This window comes from Topomyia yanbarensis, chromosome 3, assembly GCF_030247195.1.
Source record: "Topomyia yanbarensis strain Yona2022 chromosome 3, ASM3024719v1, whole genome shotgun sequence".
Classification (NCBI taxonomy): Eukaryota; Metazoa; Arthropoda; class Insecta; order Diptera; family Culicidae; genus Topomyia; species Topomyia yanbarensis.
Genome location: NC_080672.1, coordinates 97,486,983 through 97,506,494, shown reverse-complemented (window position 1 = coordinate 97,506,494; position 19,512 = coordinate 97,486,983). Strand labels below are relative to the sequence as shown.

The following is a 19,512-nucleotide window of genomic DNA, read 5'->3' as shown; positions in this document are numbered from 1 at the left end:
GCGTTTTTAGCACCTTGTGTCACATATTTATGCTTGTTATACATACTAAGAATACCAAATCATTTGATGTGATGGCCGTAAGATTAGAGAAGCAACCACCCCTTTCCCCCCAAAAAACATAACATGTATTTCCTTTCTAAAAAACGAAAGAATTAGATTTAGTTCTCAGAATAATATTTTAAAATAGCGGTTCCATAAATATGTACGACAGTCATGAAGTCTGACGATTTTCTGAGAAATCGAGGAGGTCTGAATTACCCCTCGGTTCGATGAAGTTTCAACATTATTTTGGCAATCTGTAAGTACATCTGGGGGTGCTACTACCATGACAATAAGATACATTTAGTCAAAAAAGATTATCAATCTACCCATCTGTCCGCAATTTCGCCTAATCGAAAAGTATCGGGCAACTATCATAAGGCTCGAAGTTGAAAAAAGGCCAGTGTCGTGTTTTCGACGTGGGTGTGATTAATTAATTTAATACTACTCGCATTGAGATGACACTGTCACAGCCACTAACCAACTAACTGGCATGGATGATATATTACTCTCAGGCATTATCATTTTTCGATTCTCTGTGCAATTCCGGCCAGTCCCAATCAATAACCAGTGGTGGTCGCACAAGCTAAATAAATTTAAATTGAAGTGAAAGAAATGATTTAGTTTTATTCTGGTGGATCAGAGTCAGCACGATTGATCAAAATGGCTGTTGTATAGGAGAATGGAGGATAATGAACCAGGGGATGGCAGAATTCTTCGAACCAGTATCCAACAACATTGCAGCTTCGTTCGTTTCTTTCTAATTCATAAGTAACAAGTATCATCTAATTTGAACCAAAAAGTTCAGTCTCTAAAATGTCTTTTATTCAAATTTTTCCGGTATATGGACGAATACTATCCTAAAAATAAACTTTATTTTATCTTATTTTACAACAGTTTTACGTTATTTTTTTATAAAGTGTCTACATTTTCCACAAAGTTGATAATAGTAGTATGAACAAATGTGAACAAAAAAAAACAGAAATGAAAAATGCATTTATGAAGCGATGAACTTGTAGTTCGTAAAGTGTTGGCAGATGCGAGAGAAAAACATTAAAGCATTTTCACATCTAATGGACATTGGAAAAATAGTTTCAGTTGACAAGCGCGATAATTGGTTAATCAAGCGGTCACACATGGAATAATAGAATAACATGGTAATGATCGCCTATGGAAAGATATGACGGTTAAGGTGTAACAAATACTGTTGAAATACTTGAGTGGGATGTTTGTAAACTACGTTTATCAATGAAAATTATTGGATCGATTGTTTTGATGATATATGCAATTATAGACAATGACGTATATGATTGTGAGATGTTTTGTATTAGATTGTACATATTTATATTAAAGCCTAGGAATGTTAGTATATAGTGACGTCTGAATCAAAGCTGTAAATATGCACAGATAATGTTAAATAGTACGAGTTAAGAAACATTTTCAATGTGCTTTTGGCATTCGCCTTAGACCGACTGGAAAAGATCGATTCCTAGTGGAACTTAATGAGTCGCTCTATTTAGAGGAATAGTATTGTAATGTTGTCGAAAATGCCTGGGTTAGGATGTTTTGCGGATGGGGCGCTCTATATAAATAGCTTCTGTTCTACTGTTCTTGTGTAATGTGAACTAAATATGAACTTTTCTGACTATCTCTCATTGTTTCTACGATATCACACGGTGTTTAAGGTTGGGCAACTTGGTAGTTTATTTCACTCTTACTATTGCATGCATGGATTGTGTTCTTGTATAGTAGCTGCTCGGAATTATTTCTTCTGTTTTTCGAAAGATCAATTTTGCGCTTGGCCTATGATATATGGACCAATTTTTGTTAATTTAGACAAACAGTCTTTTCTGCATTATGGCGGAACGCTTTTGTGATTTGTATAGCTACTCACTAATACAGAATTAGACTGAATGACTTGTCAGGTGGGTTGAACTGCGGCTACAATTAATTTTTTTTATTGATAATTCATCTTGACTTGAAAATACCATAAGCATCTTAAAGTAGCTTTCACACAACTGTTGGTTACGAGAGTTTCGCCTTTCAACTAAAATTAATACTGCTTCTGATCGTACTGCTATATTCGTTCCGAAGAAATAATCTAGCGCATTTTAAAACTCTAGAGAAATTGTCATGAGAAGACAGATGAATGTTCCAGACCAAGAAATTGTCGAATTATCTTGATAATACGAATCACTCAAAGAATAATAATTCCTAGAGCTGCTATCTGCTTTTTGATGATGCCATTCGATTTTTTTTTCGTTTGTATGGAGATATGTTTAGTACAAAAAAATGCTGATGTATTTTGAATCCATTCTAGCTTACTATTAACTAACATCGTATGCGGTTCAAAAGTTTTCTTTTCTCTAGGGCCGTTTGTGCTGATACTGGAATTTACCCATTGTGATGATCGGTTACGGCCAGTTTTATTGTCAGCCTTATTTTCCAATTATAGCATTTGTTGCGCTTCTTCGCTTGGCTTATCCTTTTGCCATTCTCATATTTATGCTCTTAAATCGGCTACGGCTAAATATTCGGTTTATTGTCAGCCTTATTTTTCTAGCATTTTTGTGCCTGGCTTATTTTTTATGCTCTTAAATTGTTCATTTAAGTTTAATGTAATACATTACAGGGTGATGATTATTAACACGTTAATTGTATCCAGGAGTACTTATATTGAGCAGAGTAGACATGAACGAAGTGGGTAATGGAATGACATAAATTGGACGGACAAGCATATACCGGTAAGTAAGAATACAATCTCTAACTTAAACTGAGAAACAATAGTCAAAACAACTAAATTTGGAAACGCTGCGTAAATTATGACAAACAAAAGCTCTTAGAGAACTATACACCTACCGGATCGTGTACTAATTAAACTTAAACATAAGCTGCTCGTAGAGCAACACCAGCTGCCGATCATCATCAGGTGCAGTGCTCAATATAAATCTCCTGGGCTGTATCCTAAAACCGATCCTTCGACGAAGCCGTATACTCCATCTCGGTTAGGTTCTGGATCTCCTGCAGCTCCTGGAACTTTTCGTGGTCTCGAATGTGGGCGTAATTTGCAGCCAAACACATCAAATAGTGCACCAAGCTAAGAATGATCAGCATACAGCTAACCGTTGCCAAGATGAACATGATTTCACACTTTTCGACGCCGTCCTTGCAGAAAGCCTTCACCTTGCTCTGTTCGCAAATGTTCATATCTTCTTGCTTCACTCCAGCTGGGAACATAAAGTCTGAAATAGAGCAAAAAACAATTAGAATCAATTGTTGGTTTCTTCGAAACGAGCATGACTCACAGAACTGGGTCAAATCAATACAGTTACGGTGTGATTGCACATTCGGATTCTCGCACATGTTCCAGAACACGGTGAATACGAATGTTACAATTCCCAGAAAGCAGAAAATTAAAATCCACACAATTTTCAGCGCGTACGTAATTCCCATGAACACTGCACACGAGATACGTCCCCCAACCCGGGAGCCCCAAGCTCGGTAGACTTTATACCGAGTTGCTCCGGTAGCGAGGAATCCGACGAACAGTATCATTAGTCCGAGGGCACCCATCGATGCGCCAATCACGACAAAGATCATTTGAACTGCTTCAATCCTGAGAACAAATATTATCGGTATTACTGCCTTGCTGCTAGATATAATATAATTCCGACGTACCACACAAGTCGCAGATGAAAGACCTGATCAAGCATGATAATTGCCAGCGAGGTACCGCGGTACATAGTACCACAGAAGATGCCCACGCCAATAAGGCACATGACCGTTGCGATCAGCGTGGCGTACGGTATTCGGGTCATACATGATCGGCAGCAGTCTCCTGGAAAGAAAGGAACTGGTTGTTTAATAAGAAAGACACAATTTGTTTATCCCAATGTTGTGGACATCACAGAAAGCGACATTATGCTGAAATATAATCGATATAGTGCGACATGGTGAGATGGCTGTCCGATTACGGATTGATGAGATTAATCCATGAAGGACCACATTTATGCTAGTTAGTTTAGTAGGTTTTTTTATTTGTCCAATATGCAGACATGTATATTAGTTTCTTTTTTTATATAACTAAGTTTATTTAGGCCAATATGCGGTAGCTTAACGAGACCGATAATTAATTTTTTAAAGGTGCATCGCACGTGTTAGTGGGGGAAGAGAAAGCTGTATTTAGGGGTGGCTTGCTCCCATCTTATGTTAGTAATGGAAAAAGGTAGGAAGTGGGATACATATTGTAAAATTTTGTAAAATTGACATTCTCGTTGGCTGGTTGATGATTGTGGGGGATATGCACACTTTATTGTAGTGGTTTCCATCCTGTATTGGCACTCCGATGCTGTCATGATATTCTTGTGACGTGTGTCATGATGTTCTGGATGGACGGTTATCAAGAAAGGTATGCATCGTAGACTCATGAAGCAATGCCATATTGTAGATACAGCGAGAGGTTGACGAGGTTCTACTGTGAATGAGAGGGGAAAATGTATTAAACTTGAACATCAATAGTTTTCAAAAAGATGTAGATAAGAAAAATGTAGGGGTCGTCACGGCTTGCCAGGACGCCCCGGACTGGCACAAAGGGTGATCTACCTCGGGCCCGAGGGGAATTTATTAGTTGGGACCTGGCAACACGGTACTCTGCGCACAGCCAAACAACATGCTCAATGTCGTGATAGCCGTTCTCACGAACACAATGATTACTGTTAGCAAGCCGTATACGACGGAGATGCGCATCAAACGTGTAATGGTTGGACATGAGCCTTGATATCGTACGAATAAAGTCCCGGTTCACATCCAAGCCTTTAAACCAAGCATTCGTTGATACCTTCGGGATAATGGAATGTAGCCACCGTCCGAGATGCCCATTGCTCCATGAAGCTTGCCAAATTTCGAGCGTCCTCTGACGAGAGATACTGAAAATTCATTGAAGCAAATTGGTCTTTCGTAAGTGTCGGTTTCTAATGCGCCCACCTTGGCTAAAGAGTCCGCCTTCTCATTGTCCGCAATAGAACAATGTGACGGGACCCAAACCAAGGTAATCTGGTAAGATTTTTCAGATAAAGCACTCAGATATTCCCGTATTTTCCCCAGGAAATACGGTGAGTGCTTTCCAGGCTTCGCCGCACGGATGGCTTCAATGGAGCTGAGACTATCCGAAACGATGAAGTAATGGTCTGAGGGCAGGGTGTCAATGATCCCGAGGGTATACTGAATAGCAGCTAATTCTGCGACGTAAATTGAAGCAGGATCATTGAGTTTGAACGAGGTAGCAAGATTTTGGTTGAAGATGCCGAAGCCTGTGGACCCGTCGAGAATTGATCCGTCAGTGTAGAACATTTTTCCGCAGTCGACTTGATGGTGTTTATTATAGAAAATATTTGGGACCACTTGTGGGCGAATGTGATCCGGGATTCCACAAATCTCGTCCTTCATGGATGTGTCGAAAGTTTGATCAGAAGTATCTAAGAGATGAGCACGGTTAACATTATACGAAGATGAATTGATGTTCTGTGCCATATAATCGAAGTACAAGGACATGAATCGGGTTTGAGAATTAAGCTCGACAAGCCTTTCGCAATTTGCAATCACCAATGGGTTCAGAATATCGCATCGAATGAGCAATCGATATGAGATGTCCCAGAATCGATTTTTCAGCGGAAGAACGTCCGCCAGCACTTCGAGACTCATCGTATGGGTCGAGTGCATGCAACCCAAGGCAATACGCAAGCAACGATACTGGATTCGCTCCAGTTTGATGAAGTGTTTGTTCGCAGCGGAGCGAAAGCAGAAACATCCGTACTCCATAACTAATAGTATCGTTGTTTGGTACAGCCTGATCAGGTCTCCTGGATGGGCACCCCACCATGTTCCGGTTATTGTACAGAGAAAGTTGATCCTTTGTTGGCATTTCTGTTTCAGATACCTAATATGACAGGTACCTTTAGAGTCGAAGCTGTAGTTGCGCTGGTTCACGCTTCCTAGAAAATACAACTAGCTCAGTTTTCTCCGTGGAGAACTCGATACCCAGCTGGAGAGCCCAAGTAGACAAATTGTCCAAGGTATTTTGCAGTAGTCCTTGCAAGTCGACGGCCTTGGGACCTGTAATAGAGACCACACCGTCATCTGCAAGCTGCCTTAGCGTGCAGGAATTGACAAGACATTCGTCAATGTCATTCACGTAAAAATTGTAGAGAAGAGGGCTTAGACATGAGCCCTGGGGAAGGCCCATGTAGCTAAATCGTGATGTGGACAAATCGCCATGCGAGGAATGCATTTGTTTTTCAGACCACAGGTTTAGCAAAAAGTTATTTAAAATTGGTGAAAGACCATGCTGGTGCAACTAATAATGTTGATGGAAACTGAATCGAAAGCCCCCTTAATATCCAAGAATACTGATGCCATCTGCTCTTTGTTAGCATATGCCATTTGAATTTCTGTTGAGAGCAACGCAAGGCAATCGTTAGTCCCTTTTCCTTTGCGGAAGCCATATTGTGTATCTGACAGTAAGCCATTTGTTTCGACCCAATTGTCGAGGCGAAACAAGATCATTTTTCGAATAACTTCCGGATACAGGACAGCATTGCAATCGGACGATACGAATTGTGGTCGGGGGCTAATTTTCCTGGTTTTTGGATGGCGATGACCCTCACCTGTCTCCAGTCATGTGGGACAATGTTACCCTCAAGAAACCTATTAAATAAATTCAACAAGCGTCTTTTGGCAGAGTCTGGCAGATTCTTCAACAAGTTGATTTTGATTGTCTGGGCTTTATTGTTACATGATCTTGGTGAAATCAAATATACAACGGTTTGAATATTCCACGATCTCGTTATTACTGTTTCGGTTTCGCATGCGTCGGGCCGTGCCCCAAAGAGTGCTCATCGATGTTTCTCTTGTTAACCCGTCGACAAACCGGCGCCAGTAACTGCGTTTCTTAGTTTTCATTAAATTTTTCATTCGCTTTTCTAATATCGCGTACACTTGATAACTGGCAACTAACCCGTCGTTCTAGAAGGCTTTATACGCGGCAGCCTTCTCCGCGTACACGTCTGAGCACTCTTTGTCCCACCACGGGTTGGGAGAACGTTTTTGGATGTTCACGTCGGGTACTCGTTCCGTCTGAGTTTGAATCGCGGTATCAAGAATCGAGTTGGACAAAAACTTATACTCTTCCTCCGGGGGAAGTACCTGTGTCAAATGGATCGTTTTTGATATCTCAGCAACGTAGTTCTTCCAATCAATGTTTCGTGTGAGGTCATAGGGAACAATGATTGGTGCCGATGGTCTTGAACCAGTGGGGATTGCAATTACAATTGGTAGGTGGTCACTACCGTGGGGATCAGATATTACCTTCCACTTGCAATCTAACCGTAGTGATGTCGAGCATAAAGATATGTCCAGTGCACTGGCTTGCGCAGGTGGTCTACGAATCCGTGTCATTTCCCCTGTGTTCAGAATTGTCATATTGAAGTTGTCGATCCAAGCGGATAATGTTAAAATCGTGGAAGTTGAGGTTTATATTAGAAGTGAGCCATGTTTCACATAGGGAAAATGCATCACAATTATTGTAATTTAGCAAGTGTTTTAATGAATCAATTTTGGGGATAATACTTCTGCAGTTCCACTGTAAAACAGTGATCAGATCCGTGACTCCGTCTAATAAGTTAACCATCGAAGGATACGATCGCTGCAAGGAGGGGCCATTGTTCAGTCAACTGTTTTGAAAATGTTCTTACTGTTGGTAGAATAGCAACCAGCAAGCTTTTCAGACGATCGGTAATGTTGAAAGCTGTGAATATCCAGTCCACAATGTCAGAAAATTTAACGAATCCCGTTTTAGGTTGAGTTTCTGACTGTAAAATGGGAGCACTTGGGATTTTTGGTGCCCCGGGGAGTGCTGGGAACTCCTGGTTGTATCTCAATTTCCTAAAACCGGGAGGCATTATCTTCGAATTTATACCATCACTTCCATTTGATGAATTATTTTTATTTTGTACCCTTGTTTGGGACAACCTAGGTCCCTTACGAGGATGTGTAACCATATCATGTTTTTCTCGTCGCTCAGCGGACGGTATGGTGTCGCGCGACAATTATGGTGTTGCATCGTAATCGAATCGATTATTTACCACTAAGTGTGACTCTCTCTTTCGCCCAAACAGTCAAAACGGACAATATTGTTTTTTTTTTGTGATAGCACGCCCCACCAAATGGTGGTATCGGATGACATGGAAATGCTATCTCAAGTCTCTTGCAAACTGAGCTTCAATTGGAGCAGTTCGAAAATTAGCGAGTGAAAATTATAATATCCCTCAAGTGCCATCACCACATGTGCGAGTAAGATAATTAGGAATTTCAAAACGCTCTCGTGCAGTAATAAAGTTCGTTGCAAGAAAACAAAGATCTGTAGGCATTGTAAAGTTGAAGCAGGAGAAAAACCTTCAAACGAAGGTTTTTTCGTTGCAGATTCTAAAGGCTGTAAGTGCTTTGTAAGTGTAAATCAAACTGATATGCGTGAAGTGCCATCATTGTGGCAGTCCGTAGGGGGAACCAAGCCAACTTCCATGAGCAATTGGACGCGATCTCTACGTCTCGAGCACACCAGTTTTGATCGGTGCTAAATTGCGTGCACATACCGGTCAACCATCGTGGACCACCGCTAAGATCTCCGACGTAAACGATCGTTTTTTCGCGTATGCTGCAGTCCGTAGGGGCACCCTCGTTACCTGCCCTGAGCCATGGGACGCAACCGTTAACGTTCGCAAGGTCACCTTTGTGAATCGGCCGTGCTCACCGGCGAGATCGGTCCGTAGGGGCCCACACTACCAGCCCTGAGACAAAGGACGATCATACGGCGGTTGTTCTCAGCATTCTCCCACGTGTTTTGGAACCGCGTGGATCACCTAGAAGCGAAGCTCACATCCTGATCACCGTTCAGTGCCTGATTATTCTAAAGCTGTAATTCCAGTATAACCGTGAACCGGAAAAGCCCGGTCAGATCATTACGTCCGCCGGCCGTTTGCCTGCATGTCAGTGACACCTCAGCGACGATCCAGACCACCGCTCGCCAACTCGTTCGCACGAACCACGGAGCTCGCAATAATATGTGGAAGCGAGAGTATAGACAGGTCAGATCTTTAAATTTCTTCTAAAATTATTAAAAATATATATATGAACATTGTTCTGCACCAAAATATTTTTACAATTACCACGCACAAAATAAAGCAAAAATGTTTGATCAAGGTCAGTGAGTTTTATGACCAGATAGGATGAAGCGAAGTTTGTACGGAATCCCTTGAGTTTCGGTCCGTCGGTTTAGTTTTCAGTTTTTTTGGATTTCGTTTTCTTTAGCAGTATAGTTCGGTTGGGTTTGAGCCAACGAGAGTGTTTTGAGTCCGCAAAACCCGCCCTGAAAGACTAGCCGGTAAAACAGAACATGCATCTTCGCATTAATTCGTGCAAGCGGATTAATGGCGCTTAAGCGAAGTTTCTCAGCATATAGGCTGGGATTGGCAACCCCGTGATTGCGTTGCCATTTTTGTTTTCGTGTGTTCCGTATCGTCTGCGACGACAGTCACGCGGTTGCAAAAGGTCGCGTTACAGATGTTCAGGTGAGTTTTGATCAGGTCTTTTCCTAGAGTTTCCAAGCAGAGCCAAATAATGCCCCACGCAAGGGTCGTTAGAGGCGTTATCGTCAGTTGGCAAGAGAGCGAATGAGTTTTCGGAGATAAGTGGAACAGCTCTCTTAAACATTTCTGCGTAAGAGCGTCTGGAGCGATCTTTGGCAAATCGCTTCAGTTTATCCGCGCGAAGGCTGTGAGACATTGGGGGAAATTGGGGGATGTGGATCGTCCATAACATCATTTGTCTCCGAATTAGATACACGTTCCTCTCCCCCATAAGATTCGTCTTTGGAGGGTGATCCTTCTGTTTATTCCATTTTGTTGCGGGAGCAACACGCTCGGCCGTACTATTCAACTTATTTAAAAAAAAGAATCAAAAACGATAAAAGGAATAAAAAATATAAAATATCGATAAGAAAAGTAAAAAACGAAACACTTCACCAGCTGGTGATGAGCTGGTAGGTGAATTGATCCTTCGTTTCTTTTATCCGTCGCCCGCGTGACCTTCAAACAGTAGAGAGCTGGTATAGCTCGTCTAAACAAAGCCGTCTTTCAGGTAAGAAAACTGTTTAGAACCGCTCTACACTGCACTGCCTGACACAATTCAACGTTTATAATGCTTATACTCCAGCCCTTGCTGGGACAAACACCTTCACCGATATCGCCTAACTCAAGGTAATGTTACAACAACAAACTCGATTGTATCGAAAGAGCGTTCGGTTACGAATGATGGCTTTCATGTTGTTGAGGTTTTAATATGGGTCGGATTGGTATGAATTCCTACTTACCATTTCCTTAGCTACTCTTACTAGAAAATCAGCAGTCAAACATGATGAAGTCAGTGTGCAATCCGCCAAAATCATCGCAACAACGCAGACGAGCATGAGGGTTTTTTGAGGGGAAGTAACGGAGGAAGCCCATGCAAAGCTTATGGGACTTCTGTGATGCCAGTTTACATTCATAATTGCTAGTTTTACTGTTTTTGTCTCCGCAAGTCTGCGTATAAAGTGGCTGTAGTTTAGGGCAACAAACCGACAAAATTACTATTTCTCTACCACTATCGCGAGAAAACGCTTGAATCAACCAAAACGGAGAAAAAGTCGCGAAAACTAGTCGCAATCGGCAACTTTCCCACATGTTCGCACCAAGGTTCTGCACCATGTAGGTGTAGTCGGATCCTGATCGGGATTGTGTTAGGGGAGACGGGATAAAAAGCGCCATTCATCTTTAATTTCGAATCGAATTATAAAATTTTAATCCACTTAATTTTGGGTTTGTAGTTAAACCTGGGATGGTTCGTTTGATTCCAACGGGAAACCTTTTTTTGAATTATGCGATCGACATACTTTGGTTCTTTTTGAACCTTTCTTTTTTTCTTTTGAAAATTTGGGTAGAAGTAGTATAAAGTGTATTGTTTACACATTATTTTTTATCGCTGCTAATTTCTCGAAAATTGGGAGAAGTAGGCAAGCTCTCGTCTGGAGTAGAAAGTTTTTTTCGCTGTCAGTTTTCTGAGTTCCCGGTGAGATTTTTCCATGTTATTTTGATTATATTGTTTTCAGGAGAGCTGCGTATGCATTGGTAATTTTATTAGTATTGATATAACTAACAATATATGTTTATGTACATTCGATTCGCCTTTTGTTATTTCCGTCATCTATGAAAACTGTTTCGGTTCCGAGCGTTTTCAATAAGTAGATGAACGGACTATTATCAAAAAAAAAAACGCTTGTAAGGACGTAGCCAAGTGTGTGGAAATAAGGGGGTCTACGTCGTTGTAGATCGTGGTGACAACTGATACGACAATAGATACGCTCAATTCTGCAACTCCACCCTACGATTTGCGCAGATGTTCATGCTATGCTCATTTCTCGAAAATTAGAAAAATGGCGTCACCCGAAAAGCAACACCGCGAATTAATTTTGCGCAAGCACCTGAAAAATCCTCAACTCTCTCTTCGGGCCATCGAAAAACAACTAGGAATCGTGCAATCAACGGTGAGCCGTGTGATTAAACGTTACTACCAAACTCTGAGCATAGAACGGAAGGAGAAATCCACTCAGAATGGATGTTCTATTAGTGATCAGGATTACAAGCGTGTAGTGAAAGCGTTTAAGCGGTATCCCAATACTTCGGTCAGGGATTTGGCCAAAAAGTTGAATCTGTCCAAGTTCAGAGAGCCAAGGACCGGAACTGGAGTGACTGCATACGTACATAGTACAGAAGGCTCCAAATCGTGACGAACGGCAACATACAGTGAGAAAGTCACGGACCCGGAAACTGCATACCTATATGCTGACGAAGCCTCATTGTCTCATCATGGATGATGAGACTTACGTTAAGGCGGACTTTTGGCGGTTTCCGGGGCTACTGTTGTTCGCCGCTCAGATTTGACAAGCGATCTGCTCATGTGGCAAATGAAGTGCGCCGTTCACGACTACCGGGACAGTAAACAGGGAGATCTACCTAAAGGAGTGTCTACAGAAGCGCCTGCTTCCTCTGTTGAAGCAACACGAGGTCCCTACGATCTTCTGGTCGGATCTAGCTTCGTTCCACTATTCAAATGTTGTCCTGGAGTGGTGCGAAACCAACGGGGTCACCTTCGTACCCAAGGACATGAACCTCTCCAACGCACCAGAACTAAGGGCCATCGAAAAATAACGGGCAATTATGAAGCGTGCAGTACGGAAGCATCCCAAGAAGGTCAAATTTGAGGAAGACATGAAGAAAAAGTGGGTTTCCGTACAGAAGCTGCAGCCAGATGTTGTACAGAACCTAACGAGTGGATTAAGCGTAATGTGCGAACGTACGGTTATGGCATTGAAGTTGAATGAAATAAATAAGCCGAAAATTTACCAATGGGTTATATTTCATTGCTTGAGGGTTCGATTGCTAGTCAACTAGGCTACTTTCTACAGTGTTTTTTGCGTGATGCAATTCGACAAAATGATAAGGAATTGCTCCGGCCTTTTGCCCAGTACTTCTGCACTTAGCAGTTGCATTGAAGCAGGGGTTTTATCCTGCGAAGCTCTCGTAGCCCTAATCCGTAAAACCGTAAGTATTTTTTAGAAAAAGCAGAAGGTAACTATGATCCTACGACGACAGCCACCCAAAAAATATTCAAGCTGTTTCCCAACTCCACACCATTTGGGATCGGCAATTGGACCCCGAAGGACCACTAATCGATTGGTCAATTAAAAGAACGGTAAAAGCAGGAGATCCGTTTCATAAAGTTAGTACGATCTTCAACGAAGCTCTGAACACAAAATATAAAAATCATGCGGTGAACTATACCGATGGGTCACAGTGTGACAGTTCAGTAGGAATTGGCATCTTCAGTTCCAACGAAGACATATTCTACAAACTACCCAGTATCTGTTTTTTCAACTGAAGCAATATAGCTATCAACACGGCTATAACGCGTCAAACGACAAACCGACAGTGATCTTCACCGACTCTGCCGGTGTGTTCTCTGCCTTGGAACAAGGGTCCTCAAAACAGCCATGGAACCAAGCGATAGGGAGCGCAAGCAATGAAAGTATAAATTTCTGTTGGATTCCGGGTCATTGTGGGATTAAAGGTAACCAAGTAGCAGATCGCCCCGCAGCGCTCGACCAGAGAAGTATAATGTTTACCAACGACGTTCCGAACGAACGTACATTAAACACGACATCATAAAACTACTGCGAAATGAAATAGAGGACAAATGGAAGACCTAACGGACTCTATTCCTACGGAACATAAAGGGAAACTTAGAGCGATGGCGTGATCGCAAATCAAGGAGAGAATGTTTTATTTTTTATGGGCGCACGATGTTGACTCATAAAATGTTATATGAGGGAGGAAACCGGACCGACTGTCAACCCTGCAACGTACCACTCACAGTAGAACACTTCATCATCAAATGTCTTGAATATAATGACTTAAGAGAAGTATACCATATTCAAGATGTATAGAGCAACGCCCAGCTGTACAAACAAATTTGATGAAAATAAGTAACAATATGCTATAAATTAAAATCCAGGAGTGATGGTTGAATTCACTATTTAAAATCACTCCTTAACAAACCAAACAAAAAATCAATCAAATTTATACAACATTCTAGAAGAGGTGAACCAGCTTAAAGATATAAATAAAAAAATATTGAGACTGTCCAACGCCGGTTTATTCGCTTTGCACTGCGATATCTCCCATTGTTGATTGTCAAACAAATACACTTAGACACTCTCAGTATCCGCCCTACTGCGACTACCTTTCAGGATAACCAACGACGGTCACCACTGCGCTGTAACCGGTCGTCAGCGTATTGTCAACAGTGTTGCTACGGCATTTCGACTTCGATTGGAAGAGGAATACTATTAAAGCTAAGTTTTTATCAATCCTTAAATGTAACTAGTCTATGTAAACACCATTGTGACCAAGGGGCCTGTTGGTGTACGTACAAATAAACAAATAGATCATGACAAAGCCCGGAAATGAACGGCTCACCACAGAATAGGGTGCTTGCAGAGCGTATATGTATTGGTGAACCGTTGGGCAGACAAAAATGACAGCTGCATATAATGCATACGGATCGGCGGGATTATTTTGTTTTAAATAACGAATTCATTTTATTTAGAGCAAATAAGTCAATATGTAATTCTATATACGATGCACCAATATACATTATTTGCGTACCATGATATTTTCAATCGTATGAGCCAGTTAAGGACATGCTGAATAGAGTCACAAGGTGGCAGCTAAAATGGCTGCCGTCATTTCTGCTTCTTCTTTTTATTTCATCGTCAAAATCAAAACATTGCATTGGCGCGCAAGACAAAATCGTTTGTAACTTAAATGTCTTATCTCAGATTGCTTAGAAATTGTATCACTGTATGTAACCATGTTAGCTCATGCAGGTGAATAGGTTCTCTTTACGGAATTTTGATTCGTTTGGGAAATTTGAACCTTTTTATTTTTCAAAACAAATGAAACGCGTGGTGCAAAAATCAGTCTTCTGATTGCTGACCTATCCTATTGGTATAGTACGTTCTTGCCGCACACAGATGCTGCACGTAACCCGAACATAGCCGAACATAACCGAACCTTTCTTGTAATTTTGGCATCGCCTTAAGCGGATTAAATAAATAAAATATTTTAATAAGTTATTCTCCATGCCCATGGAAACGTAACGAATATTCCAAACGATTCGTGCCAAAAAATGCATCTTATTTTAAGGACATTATACATGCGAGCCACAACATAGCTGCTGCGCCACACATACCCCTCTCCCCTGCCTAACCATGTATCTGACATGAGCAAATATAAAAATACGTTTTTCAACACACTAACCTTGCTGGTGTGCCACGAAACTGCTACTTAAGGAAGCTAGAATATTTTCCTATACAATCAATCCGAGTTTTTAACGGAATGCCATCTGTAGCTCCTATTTTGTGCGAAAATATCGCCTCTCTTCACTTGGGGTTTCTTTTCGAAACACTCGTTTTCATTGCACTTTTTCAAATGCACTTTTTCACACACCACTGCAAAAACACTCGCGAAACTTTAATCGTTTACTAACAAAACTTTAAATTTTCTGCCAATGTGCAGATGACCAAAGGAAAATGTTCGGAAACTCTCATTTGTGCGTTTGAATTTTCACTTCAGATTTCAGTTTTTCCTAATGTAAACAAGCGAGTCGGTGCCTAGCAACGTGGCTTCCGCATGTCTTCACCTTAAAATTGTGAAATATCTTGTATGTCGAGAAAGTTCGTGTATACAAGAAAGCTTCAAGAATGGTTTTAATCCCTATACAAACTAATCTTAGGTTTTAGAAGTGTTAAATTTGGATTTCTTATCATAGATAGTGGGGTAAATTATTGCTCCATTTCAATATTTATAAAACTTAATTGTGTAATATTTTAAGGATTATTTTCATGGGTAAACCTAAATTGTATTTGAAGCCTGGATGTAGGTAGATCCCACAGGAATAACCCAACATTGGATTTAGTGAAGTATGTTTAAATGTCAGTTCGGTCTACTTCAGTTCATTTAGAATTGTGAATTGCCGTATAATTGACAAGAGCTGCTACTCTCCACTGGTTCTGGATAATTATTTTTTCATTCATGTAACTATAAACTCTGGACAATTATCCCCCTGTGGAAAGCGAAAAAATTCTTCAACCACGGTTGTCCACGCGGCCACCATAAACTACGCACGTTCTAAGCAGGGGCTTATATGTAAAATGTTCAAATAATCATTTTTACATATAGTTATAGAATCGTAATTTATTATTATGAAACTGGGTGGATTTATTATTAAAAAGAATCTTATTTTAATTTAACTTGTATCTTAGTCCATCGAATACAAACATGTAATGTGTGCCCAACAGATACTTTGACTGTGTGTGTAGCAAGAGCCCTATAACCCAGTGAAATGAGGACAGCGTGTTATCAACAGCAGCAGATCAATAGATTCGTGCATTGCCAAGACAGCAGAAGGTGTTTGTAGGTCATAATGGTCGGCACAAGGGGTTCACCTTTCAACAGGCTACAATTTTCGCAGGTGAGCAGGTCAGTTATACCACAAAGGTTGAACATCGAACTAACGACTGTGGATGAACAATACAATACAAATGATTGACCCAATAGAAGTTCAAGAGCACAATTTCTTGCGAAATAATACCTGTGGTCCTGGAAGAATTAAGCAAAATTCACACTGATCTGGTTAAGTGCCATGCACGGACACCAACATTCTTATATGCATACTGTTGCCATTTGGCAACATACCGAATTTTATGATATAAACTATAAAGCCTCAACAAGATGTAGATCGTATCCATTCAGAAAAATGAGTACCAAAGAAAAATAAAATTCATGCATTTAAGGGTTAATATGTTAACAATTATCCTGCATGGTGCCTGTGCCGGATTTAAGAAGTGTTGCTTTATTTGGTGGGCGGCTTACAGGAAATTACCGCAGAAAGAATCCAACAGTCCTACGAGCCTGTAGGCAGTTATCCTTTGATAACTGCCCTCGATGGAAACAAAAAACACACATACACATGGGCGACTGGGTCAAGTAAATTCACACGTGGAACCTATCATTTCGGTGATTGCCTCGGTTTAAGGAAGCCAGTCCATAAATAAGCTAGGCAAGTCTCGCGAAGCTGAAAACCACACAGAGAATATCGGATCAAATGAACTAGGCTAGTAAATCCCAAAACAAATAAAGAATCGAAAAATTCCTTGCGTCAAACCTACCATCAACACGAGAGCAATTTGCTTTCTCGTAACGATAACTATCTGAACTTGATCAGAGATCAGAGCACTCTAATTTTGACCTTCAAATATAAAGAGTGTACAATTTTTATTTTTTATCGAAATAAAGTAGCAGTTTATCTGAAATTTTATATTACTGATAAGATATGTGATGCAGTGCAGCAGTGCATTAATCGAACAAACTGGTACTATCTTAAATTCTAATTGTAATATTGCTCTTTGCACTGAAATAAATTATTAAACACAAGAGTAGATCGTGATTAGTGACACTAGGTTGTTGATTCTTTGCATCTATTTCAACACTCGATTTGTAACAAGATGATACTCGAACGAAACAAATAATGACGCATTTTGTGCGAAGCATGATTAAAAGTTAAATCCAGGTATAGCTATAGATACGAAACGAAAGAAGATATTTATGCGATGCTATCAGCTCGATGACTAATGTGCCCAACATTTTACAAACATATATGAATTTTAGCAATGTGAAAACTCAAACCTTTCGACCTGCGGCCGTGTATTGTGTTATCAGAGTACCGATCCACCGATAAGTTAGACCGATAAGCGAGGCTCCTCCGACTGATACTGTGCTGCTGCGGCTGTGGATATTGTCCGGCTTCTCGATTCCCGTGGGGACCATTCTGATTGTTCAAGGTGTTATAGGCCCGGGTTAGTGTTCCGTCATCATCGAAGTTCGTCTCGAGCAGAAAATCGTCGCGAATTTGTTGCGAAGGCACTCGGTTTCGTGATCCCATTGTTGGGTCGTCGTAGCTACGGACGCTGACAGAAGCTTGTTGCTTCTTCGATAAATATTCACTCACTGTTTGCACTGTTGCGTGGTCGTTGTGTTATTCCAGAATTCCATCAAGTGCGCCACACCAAGACCGTTGTAAGCGAATACGGCGGTGTGTTGTTTCTCGTCGTAGTTTTCGTGATCAGACAGTAATATACGCGGATGGTGACGAACGAAGTCGAAGAGAAAACGAACACGAGAAAGCGTATCAATCGGCGCTTATTTGGTATACATACTCATAAGTTTAACCTAGATTTAGAGATCCAGTAGCTATAAAAACTTTAATCACTTTTTCTTCTTTCTTTGGTCTTTTAGGTTTTTGTCGATTTTTAGTTGGTGCAGTGTCATGCCTTGGTTATCATCCTTAAGTGATACGACAATCTTTCACTAATTACAAAAAAGTAGAGGCACAATTGTCACTCATGCTTATCCATTATAAGACAATTCTGGATTGTAACGTGATAATTAACTATAACACAATGTCTGCACTTTTACTGTCACTATGACTGCTTCAATTAACCGAATTTTGCGGTTAATGCAAATTGTAGCGATTATAATATATCATTTGGGGTTACTACATACACAATCTCATGTGTGTTTGCATGGTGCTTTCATTCAATTAAAATTCCTTCATATCCATAAGAGATAGTTTAATTCTGCTAGTGATCTACGTGTATGAATGGGACGGAGAACAATCTATACATTACGTTGCACACTACTTCGCGAGCGGAGACCCCACCTTAATCGATCGACTGTTGGAGCAAGACTAGATAATAGAATAGCTAACTCGATTTTGCCTGTTATCTTATCAACGATTTTTTGTCACTTATGGCTGATAACGATATTATACATACCCATTTTCAGTTTCGTTGTTTGTCAATATAAAATTCCGCTCGTTTCAGTCAAGTGAAATTTTAAATGCCTTCCGAGTTTCCAATTGGCAGGCGCTCCTGAGTAACAATCACCAATTTCACAGCGAAGTGAAGCCAATCCAAGAAATATTTTAATCAAAAGCAAGAAACACAGGTCAATCTACAATCTGGTATTACGTTTCGTCAGAAACACATTGAGAACGGAAGAGAAATTAAAGATTTTTCTTTATAAACAAACGAAAACCTATCGCCATCACTATTTTTCACTGCGTTTAATCTTTTTTTTGGGTTGACGTTTCGGATTGTTTAGTACAACTTTAGTACGCCTCAGAGGGATTCGATATGCAACTTCTGTAGACGGATTCTGCAATAAATTGAAGCTGCAACCCGTTTAATCATGAATATAAAATTCCCGAGGTTGTCGTCACGCTTGAAGCTATTTTGCGTAACGTCGTTTGTCATAAAGTCGTTTGGAATAATATCCATTTGGCACTAGAAATAATTTGATAGGGGATCATTTCACACAATAGACATTTGGGATAAAACGTACGGGATATTGAATGTTTTAAGGTCGTTTGGCATAATGGCCTTTTGGCACAAAAGTCGTTTGGCATAACGGCCGTTTGGCACAAGGGTCATTTGGCATAAAGTAGGAAGACACTCGTTCAAATTTTTATGGTGGTTTGATACACTGAAATAAGTACGATTCCAAGAACTGGCTCATGTTTGAAAGAAAGAATCAACTTCAGTGAGAGGAATAATATTGCTGTGTTGGATAGATTATATAAAAAATTAAAGCAAACATAGAATTTGTACATTTCTCGACAAACATATGATTACGGCTTAAAAGCCAACTGTCAAAATTCTTTTTGAAAGGAAATTTCGGACAAACTGTTACTCACCAATCGCAGATGTTC

General features: G+C 40.5%; 1 protein-coding gene across 3 annotated transcripts; it reads right to left on the bottom strand.

Moving 5' to 3' along the window:
* Positions 1 to 842: 842 nt before the first annotated feature.
* On the bottom strand, positions 843 to 18,875 carry LOC131688447 (neuronal membrane glycoprotein M6-a). 3 transcript variants are annotated; one of them, XM_058972706.1, is made up of 5 exons: positions 18,578 to 18,875; positions 17,430 to 17,846; positions 3,718 to 3,877; positions 3,345 to 3,655; positions 843 to 3,281 (listed from the first exon to the last, which is right to left on the bottom strand). In XM_058972706.1, the coding sequence occupies exons 2-5, from the start codon at positions 17,683 to 17,685 to the stop codon at positions 3,004 to 3,006; spliced, it is 1,005 nt and encodes a 334-aa protein (XP_058828689.1). In that variant the 5' UTR covers positions 17,686 to 17,846; positions 18,578 to 18,875; the 3' UTR covers positions 843 to 3,003. The 3 variants fall into 3 exon arrangements, with proteins under 3 accessions (XP_058828689.1, XP_058828688.1, XP_058828690.1); XM_058972705.1 differs by having other exon boundaries at positions 17,430 to 17,759; XM_058972707.1 differs by lacking the exon at positions 17,430 to 17,846.
* Between the last annotated feature and the right edge of the window lie 637 nt (positions 18,876 to 19,512).

Excerpts from the sequence above, each read along its gene's own strand:
- LOC131688447 (XM_058972705.1), bottom strand. Across the intron at positions 3,878-17,429 it reads ACACGGCCGCAGGTCGAAAG|GAGACTGCTGCCGATCATGT; the intron begins GTTTGAGTTTTC and ends CTTTCTTTCCAG. Across the intron at positions 3,282-3,344 it reads TATTGATTTGACCCAGTTCT|ACTTTATGTTCCCAGCTGGA; the intron begins GTGAGTCATGCT and ends GCTCTATTTCAG.